The sequence below is a fragment of the Crocodylus porosus genome, unplaced genomic scaffold, assembly GCF_001723895.1.
Source record: "Crocodylus porosus isolate Cpor-Errol unplaced genomic scaffold, CroPor_comp1, whole genome shotgun sequence".
Lineage (NCBI taxonomy): Eukaryota > Metazoa > Chordata > Crocodylia > Crocodylidae > Crocodylus > Crocodylus porosus.
The window spans coordinates 20017080-20043958 of NW_017728914.1; the positions used below are offsets into that span (position 1 = coordinate 20017080).

Sequence of the window (26879 nt, forward strand, 5' to 3'; positions counted from 1 at the left end):
CAGGCTGGGCTGTCCTTGTGGGTGCCACCTGGTTTGGTGGTCCCCAGCCTCCCCCACCCTCATCTTCCCCTCCCCCCGACGAGCCTAGTTTAAAGCCCGCCGGAGGAGATCCGCCAACCTGGAAGAAAACACACGCTTACCTTTGGGGGACAGGTGAAGCCTGTCCTGTGGCTGCTGTTCAGGTCTCAGTCTCCAGCACCCGTGTGAGCAGCCTCACTGCTGCAGTTCTGAGTTTCAGCACATGTAAGCAGGAGCAGGTAGGTGGAATGTGCTTGAAGAGCCCCCTGTTGGCAGTGCCAGGAGCTGCCAAGCTGATGTGCCCTTGATATTTCATTTTTGTAAACTTCTATCCACTTTTGAAAAAGATGCTCAACTTCTTTCAGGACTTGTTTTTTTTCTCTTTAGATTGACCCTTCTCTGGGGTTTTTATTATTTTGACTGCATGTGTTGCCCCTCCTTCTCCCCAATTTAGGGAAAGAAGAAATTCTATGATACTGAGTTGGAGAACCTGGAACGTCAGCAGAAGCTACAGATTGAGAAGATGGAGCAAGATCACACCCTACACCGGAGGGAGGAAGCAAAGCGCATCCGCACTGAGCAGGAGCGAGATTATGCCCGATTCCAGGAGCAGCTTAAACAGAAAAAGAAGGAGGTAAAAATGAGAAAGGGACAGGCAAAAACCGTTTTGCTGTAATTTTTAAGGATGCCCTCACCCTTATCCAAGGGAATATGCAATTAACTGGTTAATTACACAATAAGTTTAGACTGGCCACAAGTGCGAAGTAATTATCACACCATAAAAATGACTGTCAAGCTACAAAAAGAGCCAACCAGCTTCAAAGTTAGAACTTGAAAAAATGTAATAACTTTATAGCTGGTTTCCATCTGGCTTGAATTTGAATGGGTTGCAGGGCCCACAGTGAGGCTTTTGCTCTTCTCCTGAGCTCTTGGATTGCTCTGGTGGTCCAGCTCCTGAAGCTCCCAATGAAAATATTTTCCCTTTCCTCAAAGGTCAAGAGTGAGGTTGAGAAGCTTCCCCGGCAGCAGCGTAAGGACAGCATGAAGGTGAAGATGGATGAATTTGCTCAAAGCAAGCAAGTCATGGTAAGGCCAGAGAGGATCAAACCAGAGTGCAGAGTATATGGGGGAGAGTGTGACAACTTGATTCCCTGCCTGAAGGTGCTGCAGGGCTTAATGTAGAAATGTTGTGCATCAAGTAACAGCAGGAAGAGGGCTCATTGTAGGGTCTTGTCTTCTAGGAACAGGAATTCTTAGCCAAACAGAAGGTGGACCTGGATACAATCATGAAGACTATCACAATGCAGAACCGGAAGGAAATTTCTGACAAGGAGCGCGAGTGCCTGAACAAAAAGCAGCAGCTCATGAGAGGTAAGTAGGATGGGCAGGGGAGGGAGAACATGAATACTGACAAAGCTGGGTTTATCCAGCACTCGCTCTTCCCACATAACAGATGCTGACATTGCTGCAAGCTAGCAGGATGGGATTGGGGGTGAGGTGGGCATGGAGCCTTGCCAGAGTCTTCCTAAATGATTAACAATAATAATAGTTAACGCTTTAATCTTCAAAGTGTTTTACAAGTATGAATCAATTAGTCTTCATAATTACAAGAGATGATTCTCTGATGTGGATTGCCCCTGGTGCCTCTTGGAAAGCAGAAGGTGAGAGATCACCTCTTCATCAGCTTTACAGCTCCTAGTTGATGGAATCACTAGAGCTTGGGAAAAGCTGCATGTGGAAGAATGTATGTGCATTAGTAGGTATCCTTTTAATTTTGTCTCCTTTTCCTCAGACCGAGAAGCTTCTCTGTGGGAACTAGAGGAGCATCACCTGCAGGAGAAACACCAGCTTATCAAGCAGCAGCTAAAGGACCAATACTTCCTCCAAAGGCACGAGCTAGTCCGAAAGCATGAGAAGGTAATAGAGTGCAATCTTCCCAGGTGCTGCCCTCTACTGATCAGCAGGGTCTGGAGCTACTGCAGTAGAACCTGTTCTTGGTCTGCTTGGCTGAAAGTGGCTTCATTCCCACTCTTTAAGCAGTGTCCTGCTTTCTGGCTTTCAGGCCCCCTTCCATCCCGCCCTCCTGCAAAGCTCTGAGGCAGTTGAACAGTCTTGGAACGGGAGGGAATTAGTGTCCCATTTCAAGACAGGGAAATAAGGTCACCCTAGCTATAACTGCAGCTGCTTATGAGCCTGCTGTTTTCTTAATATTTTATATATGTTTTCTAGGCTATGTTATCTCTTGCTTTAATACAGGGGTTGGCAACCCCTGACACACGTGCCGAACATGGCATGCGAGGCCATTTTTCTTGGCACACCGCAGCCAGCCCTGGCTCTAGGTAGCTGCTGCCAGTGACGGAGACCGGGCTGCTCCCTGCTGGGAGCCCGGGAGCCCGGCTGGCAGCAGCTACCCAGAGCCAGGGTAGCTGCTGGCAGCCACAGAGCCTGGGCTGTGGGTCAGGGGCTTTGGGTGGGGGACAAGGGGCAGTAGGGCTGGGGGGGCAGGGGCTTTGGGTGAGGGGCAAGGGGCACAAGCAAGACATCCTGCCATGTACTCCTTGCCCTCATTTTATTTTTCTGCCATGCCAGCACTCTAGCACCTTCCAAGGCAGGCATTGTGGAGTTTTTCGGCACTCCAGCCAAAAAACCTTGCCTACCCCTGATTTAATAGCAGCACTGTGTTCTAATGCTGAAACGTTGTCTGATGTGGTGTCAGTTCCAGGGAGGATCAGGGGAATTAAAAGTATACCCAAAATTGCTGCATGAAAGCAAAAAGCTCTTTTGTCATTAACACTGTTAACTTAAAATATTCAGTAAAATGCCTATGACCCAGACTTGCAGATAAAGATCTTAGTAGTTTCATGGCGATGACCTGTTTTAAGTCCCACCCCGTACCCAAGGGATGGTAAAAGCACTGTATCTAGTTTTTCCTTCCCAAAAATTACTTGGAGCTCAATCTGCTGCAACTGTTCAGCTTCTTACATCTTGTCTTGGATCAGTTGTTGTCTCATTTGTTCTCCTGTTTGTGATAGGAGACGGGGAGGCCCATTCGCACCTAGAGTACGGATAGTCCTGGTCTATTGGGCCTTGTCAAGAATTCTGCAGGGATTGAGTAAAAAATGTAACCACAAGCTGATATTCCTCCTCATTTTAACCCCCATCCTTGTCTGCCTTTTTGGTCTATCTAGCAACCACTTATATTATGGCTCCTGGGAACTGAGGCTGTTTTTACCTCAGTGAGACTTTCAGGCCTCACACCACCACTAAAAGCCCTTCAGTGTTCTCCATTTCTCTTCACTGCTAAAGTCACTCCTTCTGCCTGACAAGTCTTTTCTGTACTGAACCTGGTTTCTTTACATTTTATCGTTGTAGGAGCAGGAACAAATGCAGCGGTACAACCAGCGAATGATTGAGCAGCTGAAGATTCGGCAGCAGCAGGAGAAAACCCGTCTCCCCAAAATCCAGAGGAGTGAAGGGAAGACCCGTATGGCCATGTTCAAGAAGAGCCTCCACATAAATTCCAGTGGGAGTGCGTCAGAACAAAGGGAAAAGATAAAGCAGGTAAGTCTCACTGTCCCGGGTGGTATCCCCAAAAAAAGAGAGCCTGTGGAGATGGTCCCATCGCTACGAGTGAAGCACTGCACTGCACTGCCTTGCGGGAGACACTGGAATGCTAAGAGCAGTGGCTCCCAGTCTTTCTGCGTCAACCTCATTGCCAGGCGTGTGACATCTCCTGATGTGAGTCTTTGGGGCTTACAACTCCATTTGCAAGCGTGACCACTAGTTTGGGACCTATTCTGCTAGAATGAAGTACCATGATCCCACAACAGCAACATCTGGAAAAATTTAAGGTGCAACACTGCTGTAACTTAAGGGTTTGTCTATATAGCAACACTTGGGAATATTCATTTAGATTTAAATGTTAAAAAATGGTTTAGTGGATTTAAAGCAGGTTACAAAGGGAAGCAAGATAAAACTCAGACTGATGCCACTTTAACTCTGAAAAGTGTCCACATAGTATTTTAGTTCAGTTTAACTTATTGCCTTTGCTCACGCTCTTAAATCATTCTGATTTCCTGAATGTAAACAAGTCCCAAAGGAGGAAGCAGTGACATTGTCATACCTCCAACACCCGTGGATCTCTGTGGCAGAGTAGTGCAGGCAGCTGCAGTAAGGGATTTTGAAAAGCTCCCAAGTAACTTGCAGTCAGAACAGACTGCTGCCCTAGCATGTGCAATACTGCAGTTCCGGTTATAGGAGGAATGGGGAAGCTGTTTCTCATTTCTTCTTAAAACAAATGACTGTGTTAATTAGCACTGGGAATGCAAAGTGAAAAATGTTTCTAAGGTCTGGCGTATCTCAATCCCCACCCGTCAGGTGCTCACCTCAGGACCAAACCCCAGGCAGAGTGGGTCAGTCAAACTGCTGAAGATGCCTAGTGGACCCAAGCCCTCCATCTGTCTTAAACAGAATAACAACAGCTTGACAGAACCAACAACTTAATGATTAACTTGATTATTTACCCGGTCACAAGAGCTCTCAGTCATATTAAACAGCATGGGTGTGGGCATGAGACTGATATCCTTGAGACTGGATTGGGGAGTGGCAGCAGCCCTTGTGTTGAGATCTACAGTGTCTGCTGTAGTATAGAGTTTCATTTTGAAATGGTTTTTTTCAGTTGGGTGGGGGATCACAGGATCTTTTAATTGAGTGGGATCTGCAGTTTAATTTTTACCAGGCTGTTTTGAATGGGTTTTCTGTGGATATAACTTTTGTATCAGTTTGAGTATTTTAGGACTCCACCCTTCCTTTTCTCCTTCCTTGGCTAGTCTCTTTACCAGTCTCTGAGCTTGGGGCCCTTGGGTTATTGGGGCCTGGTTTCTCTTCCAGTTTGCTCAACAAGAAGAAAAGAGGCAAAAGGCTGAGCGGCAGCAGCAGCAACAGAAACATGAGATGCAAATGAAGGACATGCAGGCCCAGTGTGAGAGCAATGTACAGGAGCTCCAGCAACTGCAGGTAACTTTGCACCATTGACTGACCTTACAGACCTGCGTATAGGCCGAGGATGGGAGTATCCTCTTCTCCAATGACCTGTGCTGCAGGTCTTAGTCACTGTGGTCATGTGGAGCAGAAGTTTAACTAGAGTTGAAATCACCCATCTGTTCATATTAAGTAGTTCCCTTAGGCATGCAGGAGTGTTACCCCCAAGCTGCCTCAGACTTGGCAAGAGTGCTGGGATATCTGAGAAGGAACACAGGTGAGGAAGGCATCTCCATTTCATCTGGAGTCCGTGGTTTAGTGAGTTTCTACGTGGACACCAGGATCCAGGAAGAAGGCTTTACAAAGTTTGTTTTTTTGAGTGGGAGGGATTTTGTGTCTAGTGTTGTGGCCACCCACAGACTCCTTATGCCATCTTCTGGCTGTTTTATTTAGAATGAGAAATGTCATCTCTTGATGGAACATGAGACCCAGAAGCTGAAGTCCCTGGATGAAAACCACAACCAGCACATGAAGGAATGGCGTGATAGGCTGAGGCCACGAAAGAAGGTAATATTTCCTGCACCGGTGCCACTGCAGTCTGCTTGACTGGAAGGGGCTGTGTCAATAGCAACAGCATACTTATGAATCCCACTCTTGTGTGTTTTCCCTTTTTTGCATGAAGGCTCTGGAGGATGAGCTGAACCTGAAGAAGCATGAGCAGGAGATGTTCTTCAAAATGAGTGAGGAGGCAGATGGTCAAACCCCTGGATCCCCCAACAAACCTGCCAAATTTGTCCCATTCAGCTCCACTGGGTGCTCATAACATCTGGATCTGGCCAGACAAGCTAGCCAGCCAGCTGGCAGTCAATGTAACCTCATTGGCTATAGACAAGCAACCTGAAACTTTTGGGACCTTCTTGCCCACGCTGCAGTGTCTTCTCAGAACAAAGTCCTCCTGTCCTGCTTGTTCTCTCTGAGATCAATATGTCCTCCTGCCACTTGTCTCTCTGTGGGAAAGGCTGGATGGATTCAGAGCATCAGTAGTTTTCCTTGGTGCCAAGCTTGTCCACCTAAAGCTGTATGCCAGGAGACTGTGCCTACCAAATGAGTAAAGGCTGTAGACCAGAGAAGCATTTGGTTACTGAGCACTATTCAAGATGATTAATATTCCTGTTCTTCATGGCTAGCCCTCCTTCCACTCTGTCAGACTAGTGACTGATCCAGTCTTTATCAGCATACAGTATTGTCTCATGCTGTCTGGGTCTCCTGGATCCCTGAGGCCTGAAAGGGTTCAGAAGCTAACCTACCAGAAAAAAAGTTAAAAATATGGGGGGCAAAGGAAAGTCATCTCTGTTTACTGTGGTCTCCATCTCCCTAGGCTGTTCAAACAAGACTCAGCATTTCTTTTTCTCCAGGTTTAAAATATGAGGGGACTTGGCTGGGCATTTCCTTTATTTGTCTGGGTTATTAATGTTAAATGGCACAGCCCTCTCTCTGGGTCCTAGTGACTCTGGCACTCAGCACCCCTCCAGGAGCTTGAAGAACGTGGTGATGAGGATTCAAATCCAGGTCTCCTAAAAAGTAGTGTGTGGAGTATCACTGCTAAGTTGCCAAGCCAGCCCAGGCTTTTGTCTTCTAAGAAAGGATGGGGCTGTGCATTGAGAGAATCTGTGGTTTTATTCAGTTCTGCATATTGACACGGTGAAATATTATTGGTGGTAATCATATTCTTTCTGTCTGGTGGTGATTGCTGATGTGGCTCTTGGAGGTACATGTATGATGGAGCTTTGGAAAGTGCTGTGCATGTATGGGACAGGGAGATTACTCAGACTTCTGCAGTGCAAATTGCCTAATATGAAGCTTGGTTTGTAAAGAGTAATACATCTGGCAAATACCCATGCAGTTCAGCTCCTGAAACTAGTGCTCTGGGAAAGGAATATGCAAGTGACGGTTCCTACTGGCTTGTTGCAAAAGTAATGCCTAAGCTCCTTAAAATTGTTCACAATTTAGCTCAAATTCTTCTCCTGGCTTTGTGCCTCGAGTCCTACAAAACTAGGTTGGCAGTTGTACTACAGGTTCTGCCTACCTTCTCCCTCCGCATGATGCTGTGATGTAGTCAGTCTTTGGTCTGTCCTCACAATATGCATTTTGGCCCCAGTAGGGTCTCTGGTTGCATTCAATTGTAAACATGCTTTGCAGTAATGTATGGCTGGAAGTTAAACTTCCCTAGCTTCTTTATCCTAGCCTAGACACTGTCAATCCACATAAATCACCTGTGTATATGCAGACTGGGGTCAGTCTCGTATTATTGTTCCAGTTAGCCGAATAGCACGCGAATCTGTTGTGTGTGATGCAGCCACCTTTCAGCTTGGAGCTGCTTTGACCTGGCATAGAGAACAGGGAACTTGCTATATAGCCTCCTTTTCCTTATGTGACTACCTGGTCACAGAACAGCATATAGTCAAAGTTAGCTGTTTCTTTTTCCATTGGTTTATGGGCTGAATTAACTTTCTGCACATAGATCATACTTTCCAGTTTAGAGAGTCTTATTGGAAATATACCAGCATCTCCATCAAAGTGCTGCTCTGTCACCATCCCAGATCTCATGTGGTGTTTCAGGAGACTCATTAACTTTGCAGTGAACTAAGGCGATGGTACCAGCTAGAAGAGATGTATGTTAGTTGTGAATCCTAAACGCTTGGAAAGCTGAAAGACCTGGCAGCTTGAAGTTCTTAAGCACCTTTTTAGCAATTTGGAGTAAATTTATTATCTGTTTAAAGTTATTTTTAAAATTCTAATTTCCTGAAAATGTTCAGGGATGTGTCCACTTGGCCATTCAGAGTTCCTTCTGAATTAAAGGTATTAATGTTTTATTACTTGGCGCACAGTAGCTCAGACAGGCTTACCTGGGCAGTCAGCCATGGGTAGTGAAAGCTTAACTGATACATCAAATGGAAAAGTAATGTAAACAGAGAAAATGCATAATTGATTGATCAAAATGCTCAAAATGTTGTGAGATCTGGAAGACCCCCCCCCCTTTTTTTTAATAGACCACCTGGGATCTTTTCAATAATAGCTAATTCCCCCATATACATATTAACTGTCCTGTCTCCATAAGTATTGGCTTTACTTTTATTGAGACATCCTGATGTCATTCTGGGAGCTCATGTGGGAATGAATGAGGGTGGTTGTTCTTCAAATGGAGGGTTGGCTAAAACCTTCAGATAGTGTTAGAAATGAAGTGCTACAGCTCAGAGGCCAATTTTTGTTTCCAGCCCCACTGATGTAAGTCTGAGCAATCACTAATATCAGACTCTGGTCTTTGACTTGTCCTGTGTATTTGCTTTTTGGATCATTGGAAGGATTTTCTCCAATATATATGCAAGAGATGGTTTCTGGCTTAAGTGTTCAGAAATGGGTGGGGGAAGGTGCAATTGTGACCCCAGTAGTCTAGACAGATACATCTCATAACAGTGTGTAAGGCAGACAGAAGTATTCCTAAGTAGGGTGCGAGTAGTATATGTATATTGTGCAGCAGTGAAGATGGGGACGATTTTTGCAGACGTGTTACTTTTCTTGGTAAACCAGTCCCTTGTTCATCCAGTTAATCAAAGATCTTGCTGGAAACCTGTAACTTAATTGCTGTTTTCCTAACAGGACAACCTTTTTTTGTTTTTTGTTGTGTGCTATTTGTCTGACCCCAACTGGTAAGTTAACAAAAGGGCAGAGGTGATGCCCAAGAGGAGGGCAATAATGCATGCCATGAAAATATAACGTTTAAAGGAGACTTGGCTTTTTTCCTTGTTAAGGCAGGAAAGATCCTTCCCCTCTCCTCCCCTTTCCACTTTTGGAAGTAACTTTTTTCCCTTAAGTAAACAAAACCAACTTATTTTCACATGGGGATGGGGAGAGAGTCTTTTGTTTTTTTAATTCATCTTTGAATGATTTTTTTTGAAAATATTTTGTAAAATGTCTTTAGTGGTGCAGCCACTAAAATGTAAATAATTATTCTAATAAAGTAACTAAGTGATATATTGGGTATGAATCTAATATTTTGTGTATTCATTGAACTTTGCTTCTTAGTGGCATAGTTTTAGTTGTGTTATTTGTATCGAGAGCAGATAGCTGGGTGGAAAAAGTCCTGATGCCTGTGCTAGGATATTATCCTCGCAAAGCTGGGCACTTGTTCTCTGAGAGGACCAAGCTACACCCAAATGGTTTTGTTGCATCTTTGTGTGGATAGGATCTGTGCAAGTAAAATAGCTCTCCTCTCTTGCAGCTTGCTGTTCCAGCCTGGAGTTCTTTGAAAGTCCTTGTTCCTGTAAAAATAGTTGAAGGGTGACGCTGTTTGGCAGAGAGGGGGAATTACATCTTAAGTAGGACCTTTTATTATGTTTTGAATGCTTCAGTAATAGTGCTTAGCCTTTTTATAGCACCTTCCGTCCAAGCAGCTCAAACACGTCATATCTGTGTGAATTGCCGTCTTGAAAACTATGAAGTCTCCGAGATGCAGATGCTAAGTCAAAAATCCAAAATCACAGAGCTGGAAATAGAACCTGTGTTGACCGATGCCTAGTCATGTGCCTTTGACCACTGGATGATGCTCACTTTAGCCAGGGAGGACTTGAACCATAGAAACAAGTTATACAGTGGTATTAACCCTACTTTATCCCTATTGGAATACTTTGACTCTGCATCCTTTGCCTTTTTCGTGTCAGAATAGCATCAACTTAAAGTCATCCCATGATTAACAGCTAAATCTTTTTCTTCTTGGACTTACAGTGGTCAAATTATCTTTCCCCACCTCACCCCTTCTTAGACATCAGAACTTCACATGCTATTTTTCAGTCCTACAGTGCCCCAGTGGGATGGTTTTATTGCAGATGTTAGGCATTGGCCCAATCTCATGTCCCGGTTCTTTTGAACCTCTCTACATGAGAGGCTGAAGAACAGAAGACCAGAGGTTACTACAGACTGCACCGGCAGTGCTGTGGTGGGAATGTAGGCAGGGGCTTCTGCAGGTGGGGTGGAGGGTGTATCTGCACTGCCAAAACTGGAGATTCTGCTTCTCTGCCTGGCCAAGAAGAGCAGAACTTTGTCTCTTTACTCTCACATGCAACTGCTTTATCTGGTGGTGTGAAAAAAACAACCCCAAAACTCCTCCACTTGTTTCAATCTACTTATAATTCCTGAACCCCAGAAGTGAAAAGCTAGGTGTGCCTATGGGGTGGAAGCTTGCTACCCATCTGTCAACTCCAGGTAGCAGCCTCAGTCCCCAAAAACACATGCAGCTGAAAGCTTGGTCAGGTAACAAAATGTCAAAGTTTGCTGGTGAAATCTCTTCTGCTGAGCTGCAGAGACTAGAACCTGCAAACGTGTAGCCCAACACAATCAGCTAATGGGTTTTTATACCAGCACCACATGGAGAAATGTCCAGTCAGCAATAGTGAGACAGCTTGGCTCCCTGCTTCCCTTTAATAGAGATGCTGCCTGCAGGCAAACACTTCAGTAATGAGGTGGCAGATATCTAAGGAGAATAACACTGTGCTTCCCAACAAGGGCTTAATATCTTCTGGTAGGAAAGTGGATCAGCAATAATCTTCCTTGGCTTTCAAATTACCCCAGTGTGAAACATAAGATCCCAGAATATTCTCATTCTTAAAATGTGCCTCCTTTACAAAGCCTGGGGGCAGACTTCAACATTGGAATAGACATCTTTTTATGAAAGTGGTGGCAAGATAATGTGATATATTCTAAAAATATCCATCAACCTCTCTTTCAATGTCAAGCTAAAAACGCATCGGGCTCCTATGCAAAATGTTTTATTTTTACTACAGCACATTCGGATATAATGTAACCTTCCAGAAATGTATATACCTAAACTGTGAGTTGTCAGTGTTTCTTTTATCTTGTCATTATCTTCTCCCTGCCATGCATCATGTCAAATGTGAACTGTCAGCCCTTCAGAACAGCATCCAGGTCTCCTGTGAAGTTCATACATTGTTCAAGCTATTTATTAAATAACTCATGCTAAAAAGAAAGCAAAAGTAGGGCAGTCAGGGACGGTCAAGGTGTTGAGACTCCTGCCTAGCGTATCTTAACACTTACACAGTTTCTACCTCGCCCTCGGCCATTTCCGAAGGACATCTGAAGATGAGCACTACTGCAGGCAGTTGCTGCTGAAAGAAATTGCATCTCCTTTCTGAACACCAAAGACTTTTACATTTATAGGTACTAGAAAGTTAGTCGGCTTAATTCGCAGACATCCAACAAGCTTGTGTGCAAGTTGAGTCCAATCCTTGCACAAAGGCCTTCTCCAAAATATCCTGAAATATGCCTGTCTCTGTGCCCCATGGGAATTGCTGTTCCGTGATGTAAAGCCCTCCCTTTGCTCCCTGGGTGGTGGAAGCAGTGCCTCTCCCATCTTAATGACACAACTTTAGTGGCTGTGATTGTAACGAACCCCATAAGACAGTGATTCTCCACTGGGGTGCCACTCGATCCTTTGAAGGGCGGCATGAGGTATAAAAAGATAAAGCCGGCTCAGGCTCTTGATTGCCTAGCCGTTCCCCCTCCTCTACTGCTTGGTCCTAGGGCAAGGAGGTAAGCTGTGTAATAAATTAGCTTCTGAAATGGGATGCTGCTCACTTCAAGGTTATGGAGGGGTGCCTGGAATCTCAGAAGGCTGAGCACCCCTGCCATAAGCATAAGTTGCAGGGGCTGTTTGGATAATACTCGCATTTCTTCCGTTTGCCCACCAGATGGTACCCACACTAAAATATCACAAAATAAATCTTCACAACTCCAGATCTATCCTTTTAATTCATATTGTATGACAATATGCACAACTAGTATTGATTGAGTGTGATGATGAAACCATGGTCAACAATTGACTTTTTAAACTAGTATCTTAACCTTTTAATTAAATAAAAATAAATAAATAAAACATCCTGCTTTACTTGCCTTTCCCTGTTGCTTCTCACATCTCATAAGAGTTTCTCATATTTTCCTTCTCCATTATTTTTATTGTGAATTTGAACTGGCAACTGGTTTTTCTCATCTGAGAGCGGTGACCATTGGAGCCATCCAGGCTGCTTCTCTACCAGGGGTGGGCAAAATGCGGCCGGGGAGCTGGATGCAGCCCACCAGGCCATTCCATCCAGCCTGCAGGGCCCCTAAAAAATTTAGAAAATGAATATTTATTTGCCCTAGATTGCCTGTCATGTGGCCCTCAATGGCTTGCCAAAACTCAGTAAGTGGCCCTCTGCCCAAAATAATTGCCTGCCCCTGTTCTATACTGTTTCCTGCCTTGTGATCTCCTTCACCACTGGCATCATTACTCTGCCCATTTCTCTCATTGTCATCTGGCAGTTGGTTGTACCCAATGACTACACAGAGTCAATACAGTGGAAATTGGTCCTGTTGGCTTTAGGCCTGATCCTGTTCCATCTGGTAACTTCACTTGTCAGAGGGATATGTGCACAACACTTCCTGAGAGCAGACCATTGGTATTCTCCAAGAATATGTTGGAATCCAGTTCCTTTTGTATGGCATAATCATTGTTCTATTGCAAGCTTACTCAAAAAATCACTACCTCAAATACTGGTGTGATAGCTTAATTTAGGCTGGTATTTTGGTGGGTAGAGGAAGAAGAGAGCTGTTAGATTCTACAAATAAACTTCTGGAAGCACTAGAATAGTGGATGGAAGAAAATGCACTGGGTGCTTTGCAACCCAGACTACCTGCATTCCTCTTCCACTGCAGTTTAGAATCAAATCTACAGTATTGCACTCCCAGTCCAACCAAAAGACCATAGGAAGAAAAAGGGCTGCATTTTCTTTTACAGTTGGAATCTACTTACAATTAAGGGAAAGATCATTTGCCACTTCCCTATTGTATTAAACATTTTATAAGTATTTTTCATCTTAACTTCAATTTGTGTAACAGATCTTTAGAGGAGAGAGTATGCAGGCCAGAGAGGTCTGGACTTTTAAAGCTTATGTTTTGTGTAGCAGGCGACCTGCCTTAGGGAGCAGCAGCCTTACTGTACAATTCTGAGATGTACTGTTTGCTCCTAAACTAAAAAAACCCCAGAGGGCTAATTTTAATACTAGGCTTATTTTCCCAGGGTTTGACTCATCAGAACAGACTGGGACAATCATTTACACACACAGCTTGAATGGTAATTTCCTCAAATTTGCCTGGCTTGTCCCAGGGCAAAGTGTTAATTCAGGTGGGTCACAGGGACAAGGACCGTGTACATCTGTAAGATCCCAGGATAACATTCTTTGTTTTGGAGTAAAGCAGTGTCTCTCTTTTGCCCTGGAGTCTGAATGTGATGTTACTGTAATATCACAGCTACTCATGGAGATGTACAAAGAGGGACTTAGCACCTCAGCACAGGATTCCTGGGTTGTACCCATGCTTGTGTCTCAATTTCCCCACTTATCTCAAAGTGCAATGCTAGCCTATTTCGCAACAGGACTAGGAGGAATAACTAGCACATAAGTTGTGCCATATAGCACTGAAGTGCTTCAAGACTGCCATTCAGAGCTGCTTCTCCTCTGTTCCTTGCATTCCAGAGAGAAAGTTGGGCCATTTTAAACAAGCACTGAGCTGTAAAATGTACTAGCTTAAAGACTAGCTTGAGTCAAATAAATGTGGGGTTTTACTTGCAACTCAGCACAAAGTTTTTCTCTCTCTCAATGCTCATCAAAACCAAGGACTTTTTCAACTCGGTCTTCACAGGCAAGACAGCTCCTAGACTACTGCACTGAGCAGCACAGTTTGGGGAGGAGGTGAGCAGCCAACAGTGGCAAAAGAAAAGGTTAGGAACTGTTTAGAAAAGCTGGATGTGTACAAGTTTGTGGGGCTAGATAGGAGGCATGCAAGAGTGCTGGAGGTGTTGGCTGATGAGATTGCAGAGCCATTGGCCATCATGTTTGAAAAGTCATGGTGATCAGGAGAGGTCCTGGATGATTGGAAAAGGGCAAATATAGTGCCCATATTTAAGAAAGGGAAAAAGAAGGATCCAGGGAATTACAGACCTATCAGCCTCACCTCAGTCTCTGGAAAAAACATGGAGCAGATCCTCAAGGAATCCATTTTTAAGCACTTGGAGGAGAAGGTGATTAGGAACAGTCAGCATGGATTCACCAGGGGCAAGTCATGCCTGACCAACCTGATTGCCTTCTAGCATGAGATGACTGGCTCTGTGGGTGTGGGGAGACCAGCGGATGTGGTACACCTTGATTTCAGCAAAGCTTCTGATATGGTCTCCCACAACGTTCTCTCAGGCAAGCTAAGGAAGTATGGATTGGATGAATGGACTGTAAGGTGGATAGAAAACTGGCTGGAGCATCGGGCTCAGAGAGTAGTAATCAATGGCTCAATGTCAAGTTGGCAGCCAGTATCAGGTGGAGTGCCCCAGGGGTCAGTCTTGGGACTGGTTTTGTTCAATGTCTTCATCAGTGACCTGGAAGATAGCATAGAGTGCACCCTCAGCAAGTTTGCAGATGACACTAAGCTGGGGAGATTAGCAGATACGCTGTGGGGTAGGGCTAGGATTCAGAGTGATGTAGACAAATTGAAGGATTGGGCCAAAAAAATCTCATGGACAAGTGTAAACTCCTGCACTTAAAACAGAACAATCCCATGAACTAGAGGCACCGATACATTGGTTCAATATCAGATCAGCACCGATATAAAAATTGTCTGTATTGAAAATTGGCTGATAATTTGGCCAATAAATGGCCTGTGCATGTGCATAGCCACAGTGCAGCACGTAGGTGGTGAGGAGCACAGCCTGGCAGCTTGGCAAGTTGCGTGCAGCTGGTAAGTCTGGTGTGGCGGAAGGGAAGGGGCATGAGGGGACAGATCAAGGCCCACAAGGTGAGGAAGGGAGTGGGGGTAGGGCTGGGGCTGGGGCTGCTGCAGGAGCAGGCACTTCACAGCCGGGGAAGAACAAGCACAGTATGGAGCCGCAGCTCATCTAGGAGATGCAGGCAAGGAGAGTGGGCGGCTCCCACTGCTGCACACTGCTTGTCTGGTGGTTGTCCAATGGCTTGTCCGCTCATCCAAGAGGTCATGAGGAAGGCGTGCGCCCCCAGATCTGTGCATGGTGGGCTGGGACCAGGACCGTGCAGGGCTCTTCTCAGTGGGAGCTGGGTTGGACTGCACTCGGGGTAAGTTGGGGGGGCTACAGCTCCCTCCAAGCACTGCTACTGCCCACCCTGAGCACAGCCCAGCTCAGGCCCTGCCAGGAAGAGCCTGGTGCCACCCCAGCCCCAGCCTGCAGCAGCAGCCCCCCCCACCCCATGCAGATCCAGGAGGCATATGGCCTGCCCCCATGCCCTCCTGGGGTGCACATAGCAGTGGGAGCTGTCCTCCCCTCCCCACACCTCCCAGATGAGCCGCGGCTCCATCCTATGCCCTGCCTCGCCCTGACTGGGCCCCCAGCCCCACTCCCTCCCTCACAGCAGGGGTCTCGATCTGCTCCTCTCCATGCCCCTTCCCTTCCACTGCAACAGACTTACCAGCTTGACCCTGCTCTTCAAGCTACGGGGCTGGTATAGGAGATTTCATAGATTTCATAAACATTAGGGCTGGAAGGGACCTCGGAAGATCATCGAGTCCAGCCCCTTGCTCCAGGGGCAGGAAGTCAGCTGAGGTCATAGGATCCCAGCAAGATAAGCATCCACTTTTCTCTTGAAGGCGTTCAAAGTAGGTGCTTCAACCACCTCCGATGGCAGGCTATTCCAGACCTTGGGGGCTTGGACAGTAAAGAAATTCTTCCTTATGTCCAGCCTGAAATGGTCTTGCAGGAATTTATAACTGTTTGACCTTGTTGTCCCTTGGGGCACTCTGTTGTCCCTTGGAACATTTGTCCACCAAAGTCAAACAGTTGTAATTGAATCAGTATCAGCTGATATGCCTCCTTAAAAATTGCCTATCAGTATTGGCTTCACAAATCTCTATTGTTGCACCCTTACCATGCACCAGTACAGGCTGGGGGCTGACTAGCTGGGCAGCAGCTCTACAGTTACACTGGATAACAAGCTGAATATGAGCCAACAGTGTTCCCTTGTTGTGAAGAAGGCTAACGGCACCCTGGGCTGCATTGGTAGGTGTGTTGCCTCCAGGTCAAGGGAAGTGATTATTCCCCTCTGTTCAGCACTGGTGAGACCACATCTGGAGTCCTGTGTTCAGTGTTGGGCCCCCCCCACCCAGTACTGTAGCAAGGAAGTTTGGTACCTGGGGCAAGCCCACAGCAGTAGCCCACCCTCGCCCCACACACAAACGCAGAGGGCACACAGTGGTGGGAGTCACCCTCCCCCCAAACCCATGCCCCCCAACAAACAAGCCACTCACAGCTCCAACCCATGCCCTATACCAGTATCTGTTGGCACCCCTTCACATCGGTGCCCGGGGTGGTTGGCCCACTTACCCCCCCCCACACCCTTCCCCCGCTACAGAAATGAAGTGGACTGTCACAGAGCCCTAAGGTGAACCTGCTCCTTTAACAGCAAAAGCAGCCCAGCTAGGGAGCCCTGCCAGCAAGGCAGAGCTCCCAGCCGTAGGTTCCCGGGGCAGCAGGCTAATGAGGAAATTAGCTGGCACCTGCACAAGGTCAGCTGACTGGAAGGAGGCAGGGCCCAGGCACATACAAGCCCCAGGGCTAGGGCTAGGGCCAGTAGAGCGTCACTCTCTGGCACTTGTCAGGAAGAGCAACTCCTGTGTGAAAGAGCTGTCTGGGGGATGTGTGGTTGCCTGATCTGCTGCCTGCAAGATGAATAGGGCTGCAGGAGCTCATGAGGACCTGGGGCTAGGAGGCACACAATACTGAGGGAGAAAGTTGCCTTCTTAAAGGGGCAGAGTGTGGCTTCCATTGTTATTGTGTTGTAGCTCAGGGGCTTGTCTTTATGTTGTTATTTGTACCAGTGGACCAGGATGAGGCTAATATGGGAGGAGGAGGAGGAGGCAGCCTCATTGGGGCACACAATTGTGCAAAACCGTAATGCCAGAGAGGCGCAGCGAGCCTAGCGCCAAAGGGTGCAGAGATCCCCAGCAATAACAGGAGACCAAGTTAGGCCAAGACCTCATCAAAAGGGCAATACTTAAATACTACCTGTGAGTCGAGTCGTGGAGTTGGGTAAAGACTTAAATGCCCCCTGCAAGGCATGGAGGGGAGGTTTTAGAGCTGCGTATCTAGCCCATAAGGCTTAGGGTGTTTCGTGAGGCACCAAATCAGAGCGGGACCCAGCAATGGATCCAGAAACACACAAGGTCCAGTGAAGTTAAAAAAGGACTGTGGACACAATGAAACTCATTGGCAGCCACCTTACTTATTATCTTAACCAACAAGATGTGGCAGACAAGACTAGAAGGAGCCCACAGGGTGAAGCTGGCGTGGTCATGGAGCCCTAATGGCATCACAGGCATCCCTGGGCACTCTGTACCATGATACAGAGAAATTGGACAGAGTCCAGCGGCAGGCAACAGAAATGGTGAAGGGGCTGGGGCACAAGACTTCTGAGAAGAGGCTGAGGGAACTGGGCTTATTTAGTCTAGAGAAGAGAAGACTATGGAGGGCTGGGATTTAATAGCAGCCTTCAACTACCTGAAGTGGGGTTTGAAAGAGGATGAAGCTAGCCTGTTCTCAGTGGGGGCAGATGACAGAACAAGGTGCAATGGTCTCAAGTTCCAACAAGGGGAGTTTAGGTTAGATACTGGGAAGAATTTTCTCACTAGGAGGGTAGGAAAACATGGAAACAGGTTACACAGAGCTGTTGTGGACTCTCCATCCTTGGAGGTTTTTAAGACTAGCTATACAAAGCTTTGGCTGGGATGATCTAGTTGGGGATGGTCCTGCTTTGAGCAAGGGGTTGGACAAGATGACCTCCTGAGGTCCCTTCCAATACTAACTTTCTATGACTGCTATCCAAGTCCTGTCCTGTGCTTAGAGAAGAAAAAGCCAGCATTATCAAATGCTTGGTGGTTTATTTAATAGTTACCAAGGAGCAGTAGCGATCAGATCAGTATTACATAACCAGCTTCAAGCTACTCCCCTTCTAATCTAGTTGGCAAGGAAAGCTGGTTAACACCTGTCTTCAGGTTAAGCAGCACTTGTCTAAACTAACAACTCCAGTTGTAATAGTCTTCCACCTGGTGTTTGCTCCTAGTTCCTTATTGCCAGTCCAAATGCTGCAGGTGTCCCTGTTCAATGAACTGATGTGGAATGGAATAGACTCCTTGAATTAACCCTTTGCAGGTTCGTTGTACCACTGAGTTGACAACTGCTTCATGCTGAGACTAATCACTGCTGTGTGGTGACACCGATGTTTAAGTGTCCTATCAATCTTTTACAATCTCTTGGCCTCCTGCCAGTGTTCATCATCCCTGAAGTGGTGTGCTGGAGTTGGTTTATGATGGAGGAGGTAGATCATGCAGGAGTTAATTTTAACAAGCTCTTCTATAAATAAGCATTACTTAGCTTAATTAATCAAAATTAATAAACTGCAGCATCTGCCTGGGTATTTGGAGGAAAGCTAGCCAAAGAAAGAGCCCCACAGTAGAGCCCTGCAAAAGTGTGCATCCAGGAATGGTGGAAGGGGCTGAGGAACATGTTGGTGCTCAGCAATCCAACTACCCCATTGCCTGAGCAGGTAGGTGATGGCAGGCAGAAGGGGCCTGGGTCAAACAGCATGTTTGAAATGTTTCTCTTTGTTTTCTGTTCCATATAGTCTCTTGTGTGGATGGCTGTGGAACTAAGAGTTGTGCTGTCAGCACAGAAGTGAAAGAGGCTTTTGTGTCCTTCCAGGAAGGGAGAAGATGAAAAGAGCAGTCCTCCCCCTTGCGTCTCCATTCTTAAACAGTGGTCTTTTTATGAATCTCTGGGCCATCTCATGATTGTAAATGAGGTCTTCCCTTAGACAGGAGGGTCTCTGCCATATAGGTTCAGAACCTGTTTTCTCTCTGCCCCTACCTTTCATCAGGTTCTGACCGGCAACCTTCATAGGGCGGCTGTCTTCATTGGAGACTGATATAATGGGAGTGGGTTAGTGCTAACGGGTTGGCTTTCTGATGGCTGAGTCTGCATAGAGTGGACTGAGTCTACTTCAGGGGTAATTGGTGTTTTGCTAGTTGGAGGAGGGGAAAAGAGTTAGGGTAAGAGTCCCATGGCTGTATCCAGCAGTACCTGGCTGGCCCTGCTGCCCCGCTTCAAAAACACTTCTAGCCCTGGAAATAGAGCAGTGGTTCTCAAACTGTAGCATCAAGGCACCGCTTGGAAAATGCCAGTTCTTTGTTTTCATTTCCTGACAACTGAAAAATAATAGAGCAATTCTTCTGTCGCAAAGCACTCAGAAAACTGCCCCCCCCACAAAGGGCCAGCATGTTTTTGATGTATTTCTACTTGAAATCTCTGGGTTTATCTTTTGAATTATGTATAAGTGTTTGCACACCTAACAATACAAAATCATACAGCACCCAAGATGCACCCTTAAAAGAATCCTGTGGCATCCCAAAATGCTGCAATAACCTGGTTGAGAATCACTAACTGGATTAAAGTCCTGCATTAGAGTTTGTTCGTGGCAGCTACAGCTACTCGGTGATTTGCGTGCACACATAAACAGGCCTACTCTATTCAGAAGTGCTAAACCTACAAGCTAGCCCTTCAGACTCATTTGCACCCTGAGAGGAATGAATTTTGGGGGATAGGCCCTCATGGTACTTATTTAATATAGCTGAAGAAAACAGGTCCTGCCTGGGTAACAACTTTGTGCAGGGTGAAATGCTTTTTAAACAATCAGCTTCCTTCCTCCCATGTACTTTATTCATTGGTGATAAGTGATGCAGCAGGTAGAGGCTGTGGGAAAGCTCTATATGACTCATGCTGGCAAGCCAGTGTAACACGTTGAGGTTTTATGGTGTCTTGAGCAGCTACCCAAGGTGCAGACAGAAGTGACAATTTTTGCCTGATCTGGCCCCTGAAAGTGCTCTACAGCTGTGACCAAGCAGAAGTGCGCAGCTGCAAAGTGCTTTAAAGGGGCCAGATCCTGTAAAAATCAGAACTCTTATTGAATGAGGGTTCAGATGAGGACATTAAAAAAAAAAAAGGCATCTTCAGTAATTTGTCTGCTGGTCTCCCAGCCTCAGAGCTGTTTTCAGAAAGGGAGTGGAGGGAGTTCAGTCTGGGGCTTTTTCAACTGGTACTGGAAGATGGGGCAGGTGGATAGGAGCCCCCCGAGTTGTGGGGGCTCCAATCCATCCTCCACACTCCCTGGCACCAGTTGGCAAACCCCTAGAGTGAGCTCCCTCTGCTCCTTTTCCCCCCTCCCAGTTTGAAAACAGCACAAACATGCATGTGGCCAGGAACACAGACCCAGGCAGGACAGAGATGCTCCCCCAGCTGCCTGCAGGTAAGTATGTGGTGGGGCAGCAGATTGAGGCCCCCACAGCGAGAGAGGGAGTGAGGCAGGGTTGGTGGCTGGGGCTGGGGGTGCTGCCCAGCCAGGGCAGTGCATGGGGCCTAGGGCAGGAATGTGAGGCCACAGTGCCCAGCTGGGGAGTGAGAGGGAGCCACAAGTGGATCATCTAGGGGGTGGGGGGGAGAGCAGCTCCCCACCGCTGAGCACACTCCCTCCCTTACTGACCTCAGGATTGCTGTTCTTAGGAAGCAAAAATTACAAAAAACAGTTTGAATGGGAACTTGTAGAACAAGAAGTCACCCGCAGAGTGGATCGTGTTAAGTGTGGTTTAAACAGGAACTGGGGATGCTTACTCCATTACCTGGATTAGCTTTTGTGACCCCTTTGTTGCTATGGCTTCTTTCCTTGTTTGCTGCCCCCTTCCTCTCCTCCCCCTCTTCTCTTCTCCTTTCCTACTTTTTGTATTCAAATCACTCACTCCACTTTATACACTGCTCTATACTTTTCCTTTCTAATAAAGTGAGCTTGAGTTCACAAAAACTTATGCTCTATATATATCTTATTTAGTTCAGTTTTAAGGTGCGTATCTACTTTCCGGGTCCATTCTTCACATTGTGTCCAAACCATCACAGACAACTTTCTTTTAATATTCTCTTACAGTGCTATTTCTTGTCCTAGTCATTTCCTTATCGCCTCACTATTTATTTTTTGCAGTCTGGAAACTCTCAGTATTCTTCTCAGCCAACTCACATGCAGTCAATCTCTCCTGCTCATCAGTTTACTTTACATTCTAGTGTTCCAACCTGTACAACATTATTGGCAAGACAGTTATCTTGCATATACTAGTTTATTTCATTTTTATTGAACTCCTTAGCTTTCCAGATCATGCACAGTTATTTTTCTAAATGCAGCAGTAGCCAGCATAATTCTTTTTTTCATCATCTTCACAATTCCAATTTTTTTAGTTCTTATTCCCCAACACATTTTTTCCTTTTTTTTATATATTTTTTGCCTTTTTCTTTCATATTTTCCTTCTTTTCTTTGGCTGGTATGGTTTTGTCTTCTGTCCTGAATCTCGGCCTGAATTTTTTGCTTTCCTGGTTGCCTTATCAGTTATTCTCTGTAGATATTCCTTGGTCAGTGTTATGAAAAATATCTCCATGTATATGTATACTCCTCTTTCATCTCTGAGCCATTAACAGCTCTAGAAATAAAGTGAACAGAATTGGCAATAAAGTATGTGAGCATCTCATTCCTGTTGTTGTTCTACATCCTTTTATCAGCTTTTCTTCTAAGAAGCTCCACTAGCTGACTAACTGAAGGTGATTTAATTGAGCTTGATCAAGTCCTTACATATAACATACATCCTTAAAACCTAAGACATTATACCGCAAACCTGTTTTGAAGCCTGTGAAATTACTAAGATGTATTTGGTTGTGGTCAGTTGTACTTCATGCAGGTCTGATCTGACCTATTCCTATGCAAATGTTGTTTTCTTGTATCTGCTTACTGTCCCTTACAGTGGTTTCCCAGCACACTCAGTAAGACGGTATGCTCAGTTCTTGCAATCATTCCTGGTGCCTTTCTTAAAGTTTGTTGCTTCTATAATTTTTACACAAGTTGTGCTTATTTTGTTGTTTTTAAATCCTGTTACATTAAAGGCAATGCACCAGTTATTCATGTGCTACTGGAAGCAGGCAAGGAAATGTGGTACCATTTACTCCTCCTTTTTGGGGCCTTTTCTAATGAGCAATCTCTATTCCTCATTTTAAGAATTCCTGTATCTACTCTCCCTTGCACAAACTGCAAAGCTTCTCCAGGACCATTTCATCTGCTGTGTTCTGCTTACTGTCAAACCATTACTTATACCTTATTTATCTAATTCCCAGTTTTTGGCCATGCGTGTCTTTTACTGACAAAGTCTGCAAAGCTGATATCCCATGCGTCTTTTATCTTGTGATACAATATCTTTATCAGATGTATTCACATGTTCTTCATGCTTCAATGTATTGTTTAATTATCCAGTGGTTTCAGGTTGTCTTTGTTTCCTATTCTATAGTTCTGGTCAGCTTGCTGTACTTGCATCTCCTTTCTTACTCTCCTTCAAGCACCTATGCTTGTTACTCAACTACAGCACTTCCTCTATTAACCATCTTAGTGTCTTCATTTTAATTTTGTAGCCCAATTGTTGTCTAGCCATTCTTCTAATCCTATTTTTATGCTGTTCATGTATCTTTATTTCTTCTTTCATTATAGAACAGATACATTTCCAAGAGACTCTTTTTTATATTCTTTCCTACTATCTGGCTTTTTCAATTTTTCAAATTAAAAGACGTAAGCCCTTTAGGAATAAATATAGTAAGTACAAATCCATTTATCTGAATATTAATGGTGTCATAGGAAGATTTCTGGAAAGGCAGCTTTGAGCACACAACTAGCTGCTGGTTGGTCTCTGTCATGATGACCTGCCACCATTCCTTCCAGAATTACCTTCTCAAAGTTATTTTCTTCCTTACACGTGACATGGCAAAAATAAGTACATTTGTGCTTATTGATTTCTAACAATCATCCATTTTTTTGCATTAATAATTCTAACGTAAGTATTTGTTGTGGAGATAATGGCATGTAGTGTTTTTTATGCCATTCAAGAGTCTCTGCCAGCTTAAATGTCAAAGCCTTAATATTTCTCTTCTTGCTGGACTATTAATTCCTCAGAACTGACTTCCATAAGCTGCTATGGAAAAAATTCTGCTTCTCACCACTCGTAACTTTTTGCATTTAGAGCTGAAATAGCCACATCCTTTCTTATTAAAGTTTAGAAAAGCTAAGCAAGTCATTTTTAGTCTACTTCCAGTTTCTTTGGAATATTAAAGAAATAATCATATATATGACACCGGATAACTGAATTTGCTCCCTTTAGAATTTAATATTTAACCACACTGTGCACTTGCATCCTGTTTTTATTATGCGTTTCATTTGTACCACATTCAGAGACAGTTTTTACTGACTCCAGCATTTGTGACATTGTGTAAGAGGTTGTAGCCAGTCTCAGACATTCTGATGACACTACATTTTTTGCTAAGAGGAGAGCTCTACACTATTCACTTTGTCGTATTCTTCCATGGGTCGTCTTGTAACAGATTCTGGGTTCATGTTGAAAAGAACCGGGGATAGAATATACCTTTGCACCTATTGCCGAAGGGACAAGTACTTGCAGTTGGCTGCTGCTGTTTGCTGTATGCATCTACATGCTGTTTCTTAATAGTGGAAATGTGAGTTCAATGAGATGCTCATGAATCTTCATATTTCACCGGTATTCTTCAAAGTTTCAAGGTTCAAGTAGTGTCAAACTTTTTTAGTAGTTGGTGAAAACACATGGTCAGTGGGTGATTGCGCTTCCTACATTCTTCATGGGTGTGATGGATGTTTGTGATGATTTGATTACATGCACCTAACCCCCCTCTGAAATCAGCTTGTAAGGGTTGCTCCTCTTATTGCTTTCCTCATGCAATCCTGGCTTATAAAGAGCATAAGTTTGTTCATGGGTGGTATCAGGGAGATGGTATGACCTATGACTAACACATACTCATGTCCCTTTCATTTCAAAAAAGTCAAAATAGTGCACTGCTAAACAACACTACATGCGCTCAGTCATCAACCACAAGTTCCATTAACAGCCTGAACCAGCAGGTATTTACTGAATAACAAGATCCTACAGGGTCCATCTTGGCACTAACATGCCACTGATGCAATCATGGAAATTTGGGTATGCAGATGAGCTCACACTTGCCGTTTGAGCAAGGGCTTTTACCCAACAGGATTTCATCATCACAAATGATCTGAAGAAATTAGAAGAATAGTATAGATCATGAGACTGACCAAATCATCCAAAAAAAACAAAAAGGCATTCTTCTTTGTTTCATCTGAGCAACTTTCATGCAAAGAAGCAGTTGAATGTTACCTTGATCAGAGAGAACTTTCCAAAATATCTTGGAGTGATTCTGGATTTGCAGTCCTGACTACTACTAGCATCTGAGAAAGGTTTGCTGCCAAGATAAAGGCTAGGATAATGCAATCTGCTAAGTAGTTAGAACTAGGTGGGGAGCAGATAATTGCACTTTAAAAAGAATGGTCTTGGCTTTGACTTTCTCAGTTTCTGAATATTTGAATGCCAGCTCAAGGAGTTAGCAAATATGAACTCTGCTTGATGTATAATTGAATACTGCTATGAGAATCAGCACTGGAGTGCTGGAATTAACAGTGATAGTCTGGTTTAGGTCCCTGTTTTCCTGAATATCTTACCGGGATTCCTTCAAGTAGAAAATAGTATTAATGGGAGAATGTAAATGAACAGTAATGAACCCAGGCTTGTCTATCCATGAAAATAATCCTAACCGTATGAGACACCACCTGACATCCAAGAATCTCTTCCAGTTAGCATCTAAACCTCAGGGTATCTTGGGACCACTACGACAATATGATCCTCAGTTGTAGGAAAACCATCAAGATTTACTCATGAAACCTACAGATCAACTACCTACTTTCAGTCACATAACGTGAGTTGCACTGAACTTGAATTTTGTGTAGAATGGTTTGGACCGGGATGATCCTGCCTCAGGCAGGGGGTTGGACTAGATCACCTCTCGAGGTCCCTTCCAGTTGTACTTCTTTATGATCCTTCATGATTCTCTGAGCCCCTCAGAACAGCACATACAACACAATGGACCCCAGGGGACAGCCTGATTTGTGACTTCAGAGAAAGTGTTCAAACAATGGAGCATCTGCTGGACTGCTCTCCTGCCAGGATCATTCTCCAGGGAAACAGCTTCCTGCTGCCCATGGAAGCCAGAAAGTGGATGATGAACTTGGATGCTGGCCTTTTAATGTTTCTTTTTGAGTTGGGATACGAGAGAAAATGGAATGGGCTGAGCACAGTTGAAGGCTGTTTCAAACTGTTTGCTGATGTGATCAACTTACCAGCCAGCTCCTGGAGCCTGGAGATGCCAGGACAAATCTGAGGTGGGGATTTTTTCCCTTGCCCTAGTTTTGCAGAAGATGTAGGCCTGGAAGCCCAGGACACCTGAAAGTACCTGGCATTTTATTTTAAAATCTTAAGTCTTTAAAAAAAAAATGTAAAAAGAAGACTGTTTTGTGACTTTCCTAGGACTGAGATGGGCTGCAGGGGCTAGTCAGGGGCTACGCTTGGGTACTTGCACCCGCCCTTTGGACTCACCCAAAGTTTAAAAGCAAGTGCCTGGCAGTGGTGGCAGCAGTTCCAGCTGGGCAGTGCTGAAGCTGGCAATTGACCTCCTGCTCCCTTCTAGACGCTTAAGGCCACTGCAGGGGAGACACCATGATCAATCAGGTGGTTTTCCCAGGGTAATTGTCTCTGATATGTCCTCCATAGGAGGTCTATATTGAGCAGATTCTTTTTGGTATTGGGTGGTGGAACGGGAGCGTGCTCCATCCACTCCATGCATTGACCTGGTATTCCAGTGCTTCCAGGACCAGTGCAAAAAAACAGAAAAAAAAAAAAAACCGCTTAAGGCCACAGGTGTTAACTAGCCAGCCTGCCCCTTCTGAGTCGGGATGTTCTCCCTGCCCATCCCGTGGGCTGCTGCTGGCCCCCAGCTCCTTGCTCCCAGCCCTCTGCAGTGTTTCAAACTCACTCCCGTGCAGTTAGATTGGTTTTCCCTTCAATCTGAAACTGAATAATACCTCCCTGGGCCCCCGAGGGCAGCTCCTAGCTTCTTTCTAAGGCCGAGAAATGTGTTGCGTTTCCCTGTAAGGGACGCCCCAGGGCAGTGATGGCGTTCACGGGAGTCGCGGCTCCTGCTCCTGCCGCGTTGGGCGCCGACTTGCCCGCGGGGCAGCGCTGCCGCAGGCGGATGCGCGGTGGGACCCGGCCGCTCTCCGCAGCGGGGGTGCCCGGGGCCGCGCTCGTCGCCCTTTTAAGAGCGGGGCCGGGTCTGAGTGCATAACTCCGCTCCGTGCCTGGGCGGGGAGGAGCGCTCCGCCCGCAAACTCCGGAGCCGGGAGCGCAGGGAAAGGAAGAGGAAGCGCGGAGCGGAGCGGAGCGGAGGCGGCTCCTCGCTCGCCCGCGCCTGCGGGGCTTCGCGTCTCTGCCCGCGACCGGCGCCGCCTCCAGCCCCTGCGCCGCGGCCCCGACGGAGAGCGCCCGGCCCGCGGGCTGCCCAGGCACGGAGCCATGCCCCGCAGGAGCCTCGTGGAGGTGAAGGTGCTGGACGTGCAGAAGAGGCGGGTCCCCAACAAGCACTACGTGAGTGCGCGCCCGGCCCTCGGAGCGACCCCACACACGCACCCTTCACGCCTCGGCTCAGAGCAGTACCCCCCCCCTCACACACACACACACACCGGCTCACAGAGGTACCCCGGCTCAGAGCACACACACACACACACACACACACACCCCCTTCACACCTCGGCTCAGAG

The 26879-nt window shown here is 45.8% G+C and overlaps 2 protein-coding genes across 7 annotated transcripts in view; both read left to right on the forward strand.

The window, feature by feature from the left end:
• The window catches only part of STK10 (serine/threonine kinase 10), a 77797-nt gene extending 68754 nt beyond the window's left edge, over positions 1-9043 (forward strand). For all 3 annotated transcript variants that reach the window (XM_019534944.1, XM_019534946.1, XM_019534945.1), the window contains 8 exons: positions 473-652; positions 1012-1104; positions 1260-1389; positions 1811-1935; positions 3391-3579; positions 4909-5034; positions 5452-5565; positions 5681-9043. In XM_019534944.1, coding sequence (XP_019390489.1) covers positions 473-652; positions 1012-1104; positions 1260-1389; positions 1811-1935; positions 3391-3579; positions 4909-5034; positions 5452-5565; positions 5681-5821 — 1098 coding nt within the window. In that variant the 3' untranslated portion in view covers positions 5822-9043. The remainder of the gene's footprint in view (positions 1-472; positions 653-1011; positions 1105-1259; positions 1390-1810; positions 1936-3390; positions 3580-4908; positions 5035-5451; positions 5566-5680) is intronic.
• Positions 9044-26385: 17342 nt separating this feature from the next.
• Positions 26386-26879, forward strand: part of SH3PXD2B (SH3 and PX domains 2B) — a 124092-nt gene continuing 123598 nt past the window's right edge. For 2 of the 4 annotated variants that reach the window (XM_019534947.1, XM_019534948.1), the window contains exon 1: positions 26386-26706. In XM_019534947.1, the coding sequence (XP_019390492.1) occupies positions 26635-26706 (72 nt within the window). In that variant the 5' untranslated portion in view covers positions 26386-26634. The remainder of the gene's footprint in view (positions 26707-26879) is intronic. The other 2 variants (XM_019534950.1, XM_019534949.1) reach the window with 2 other exon arrangements.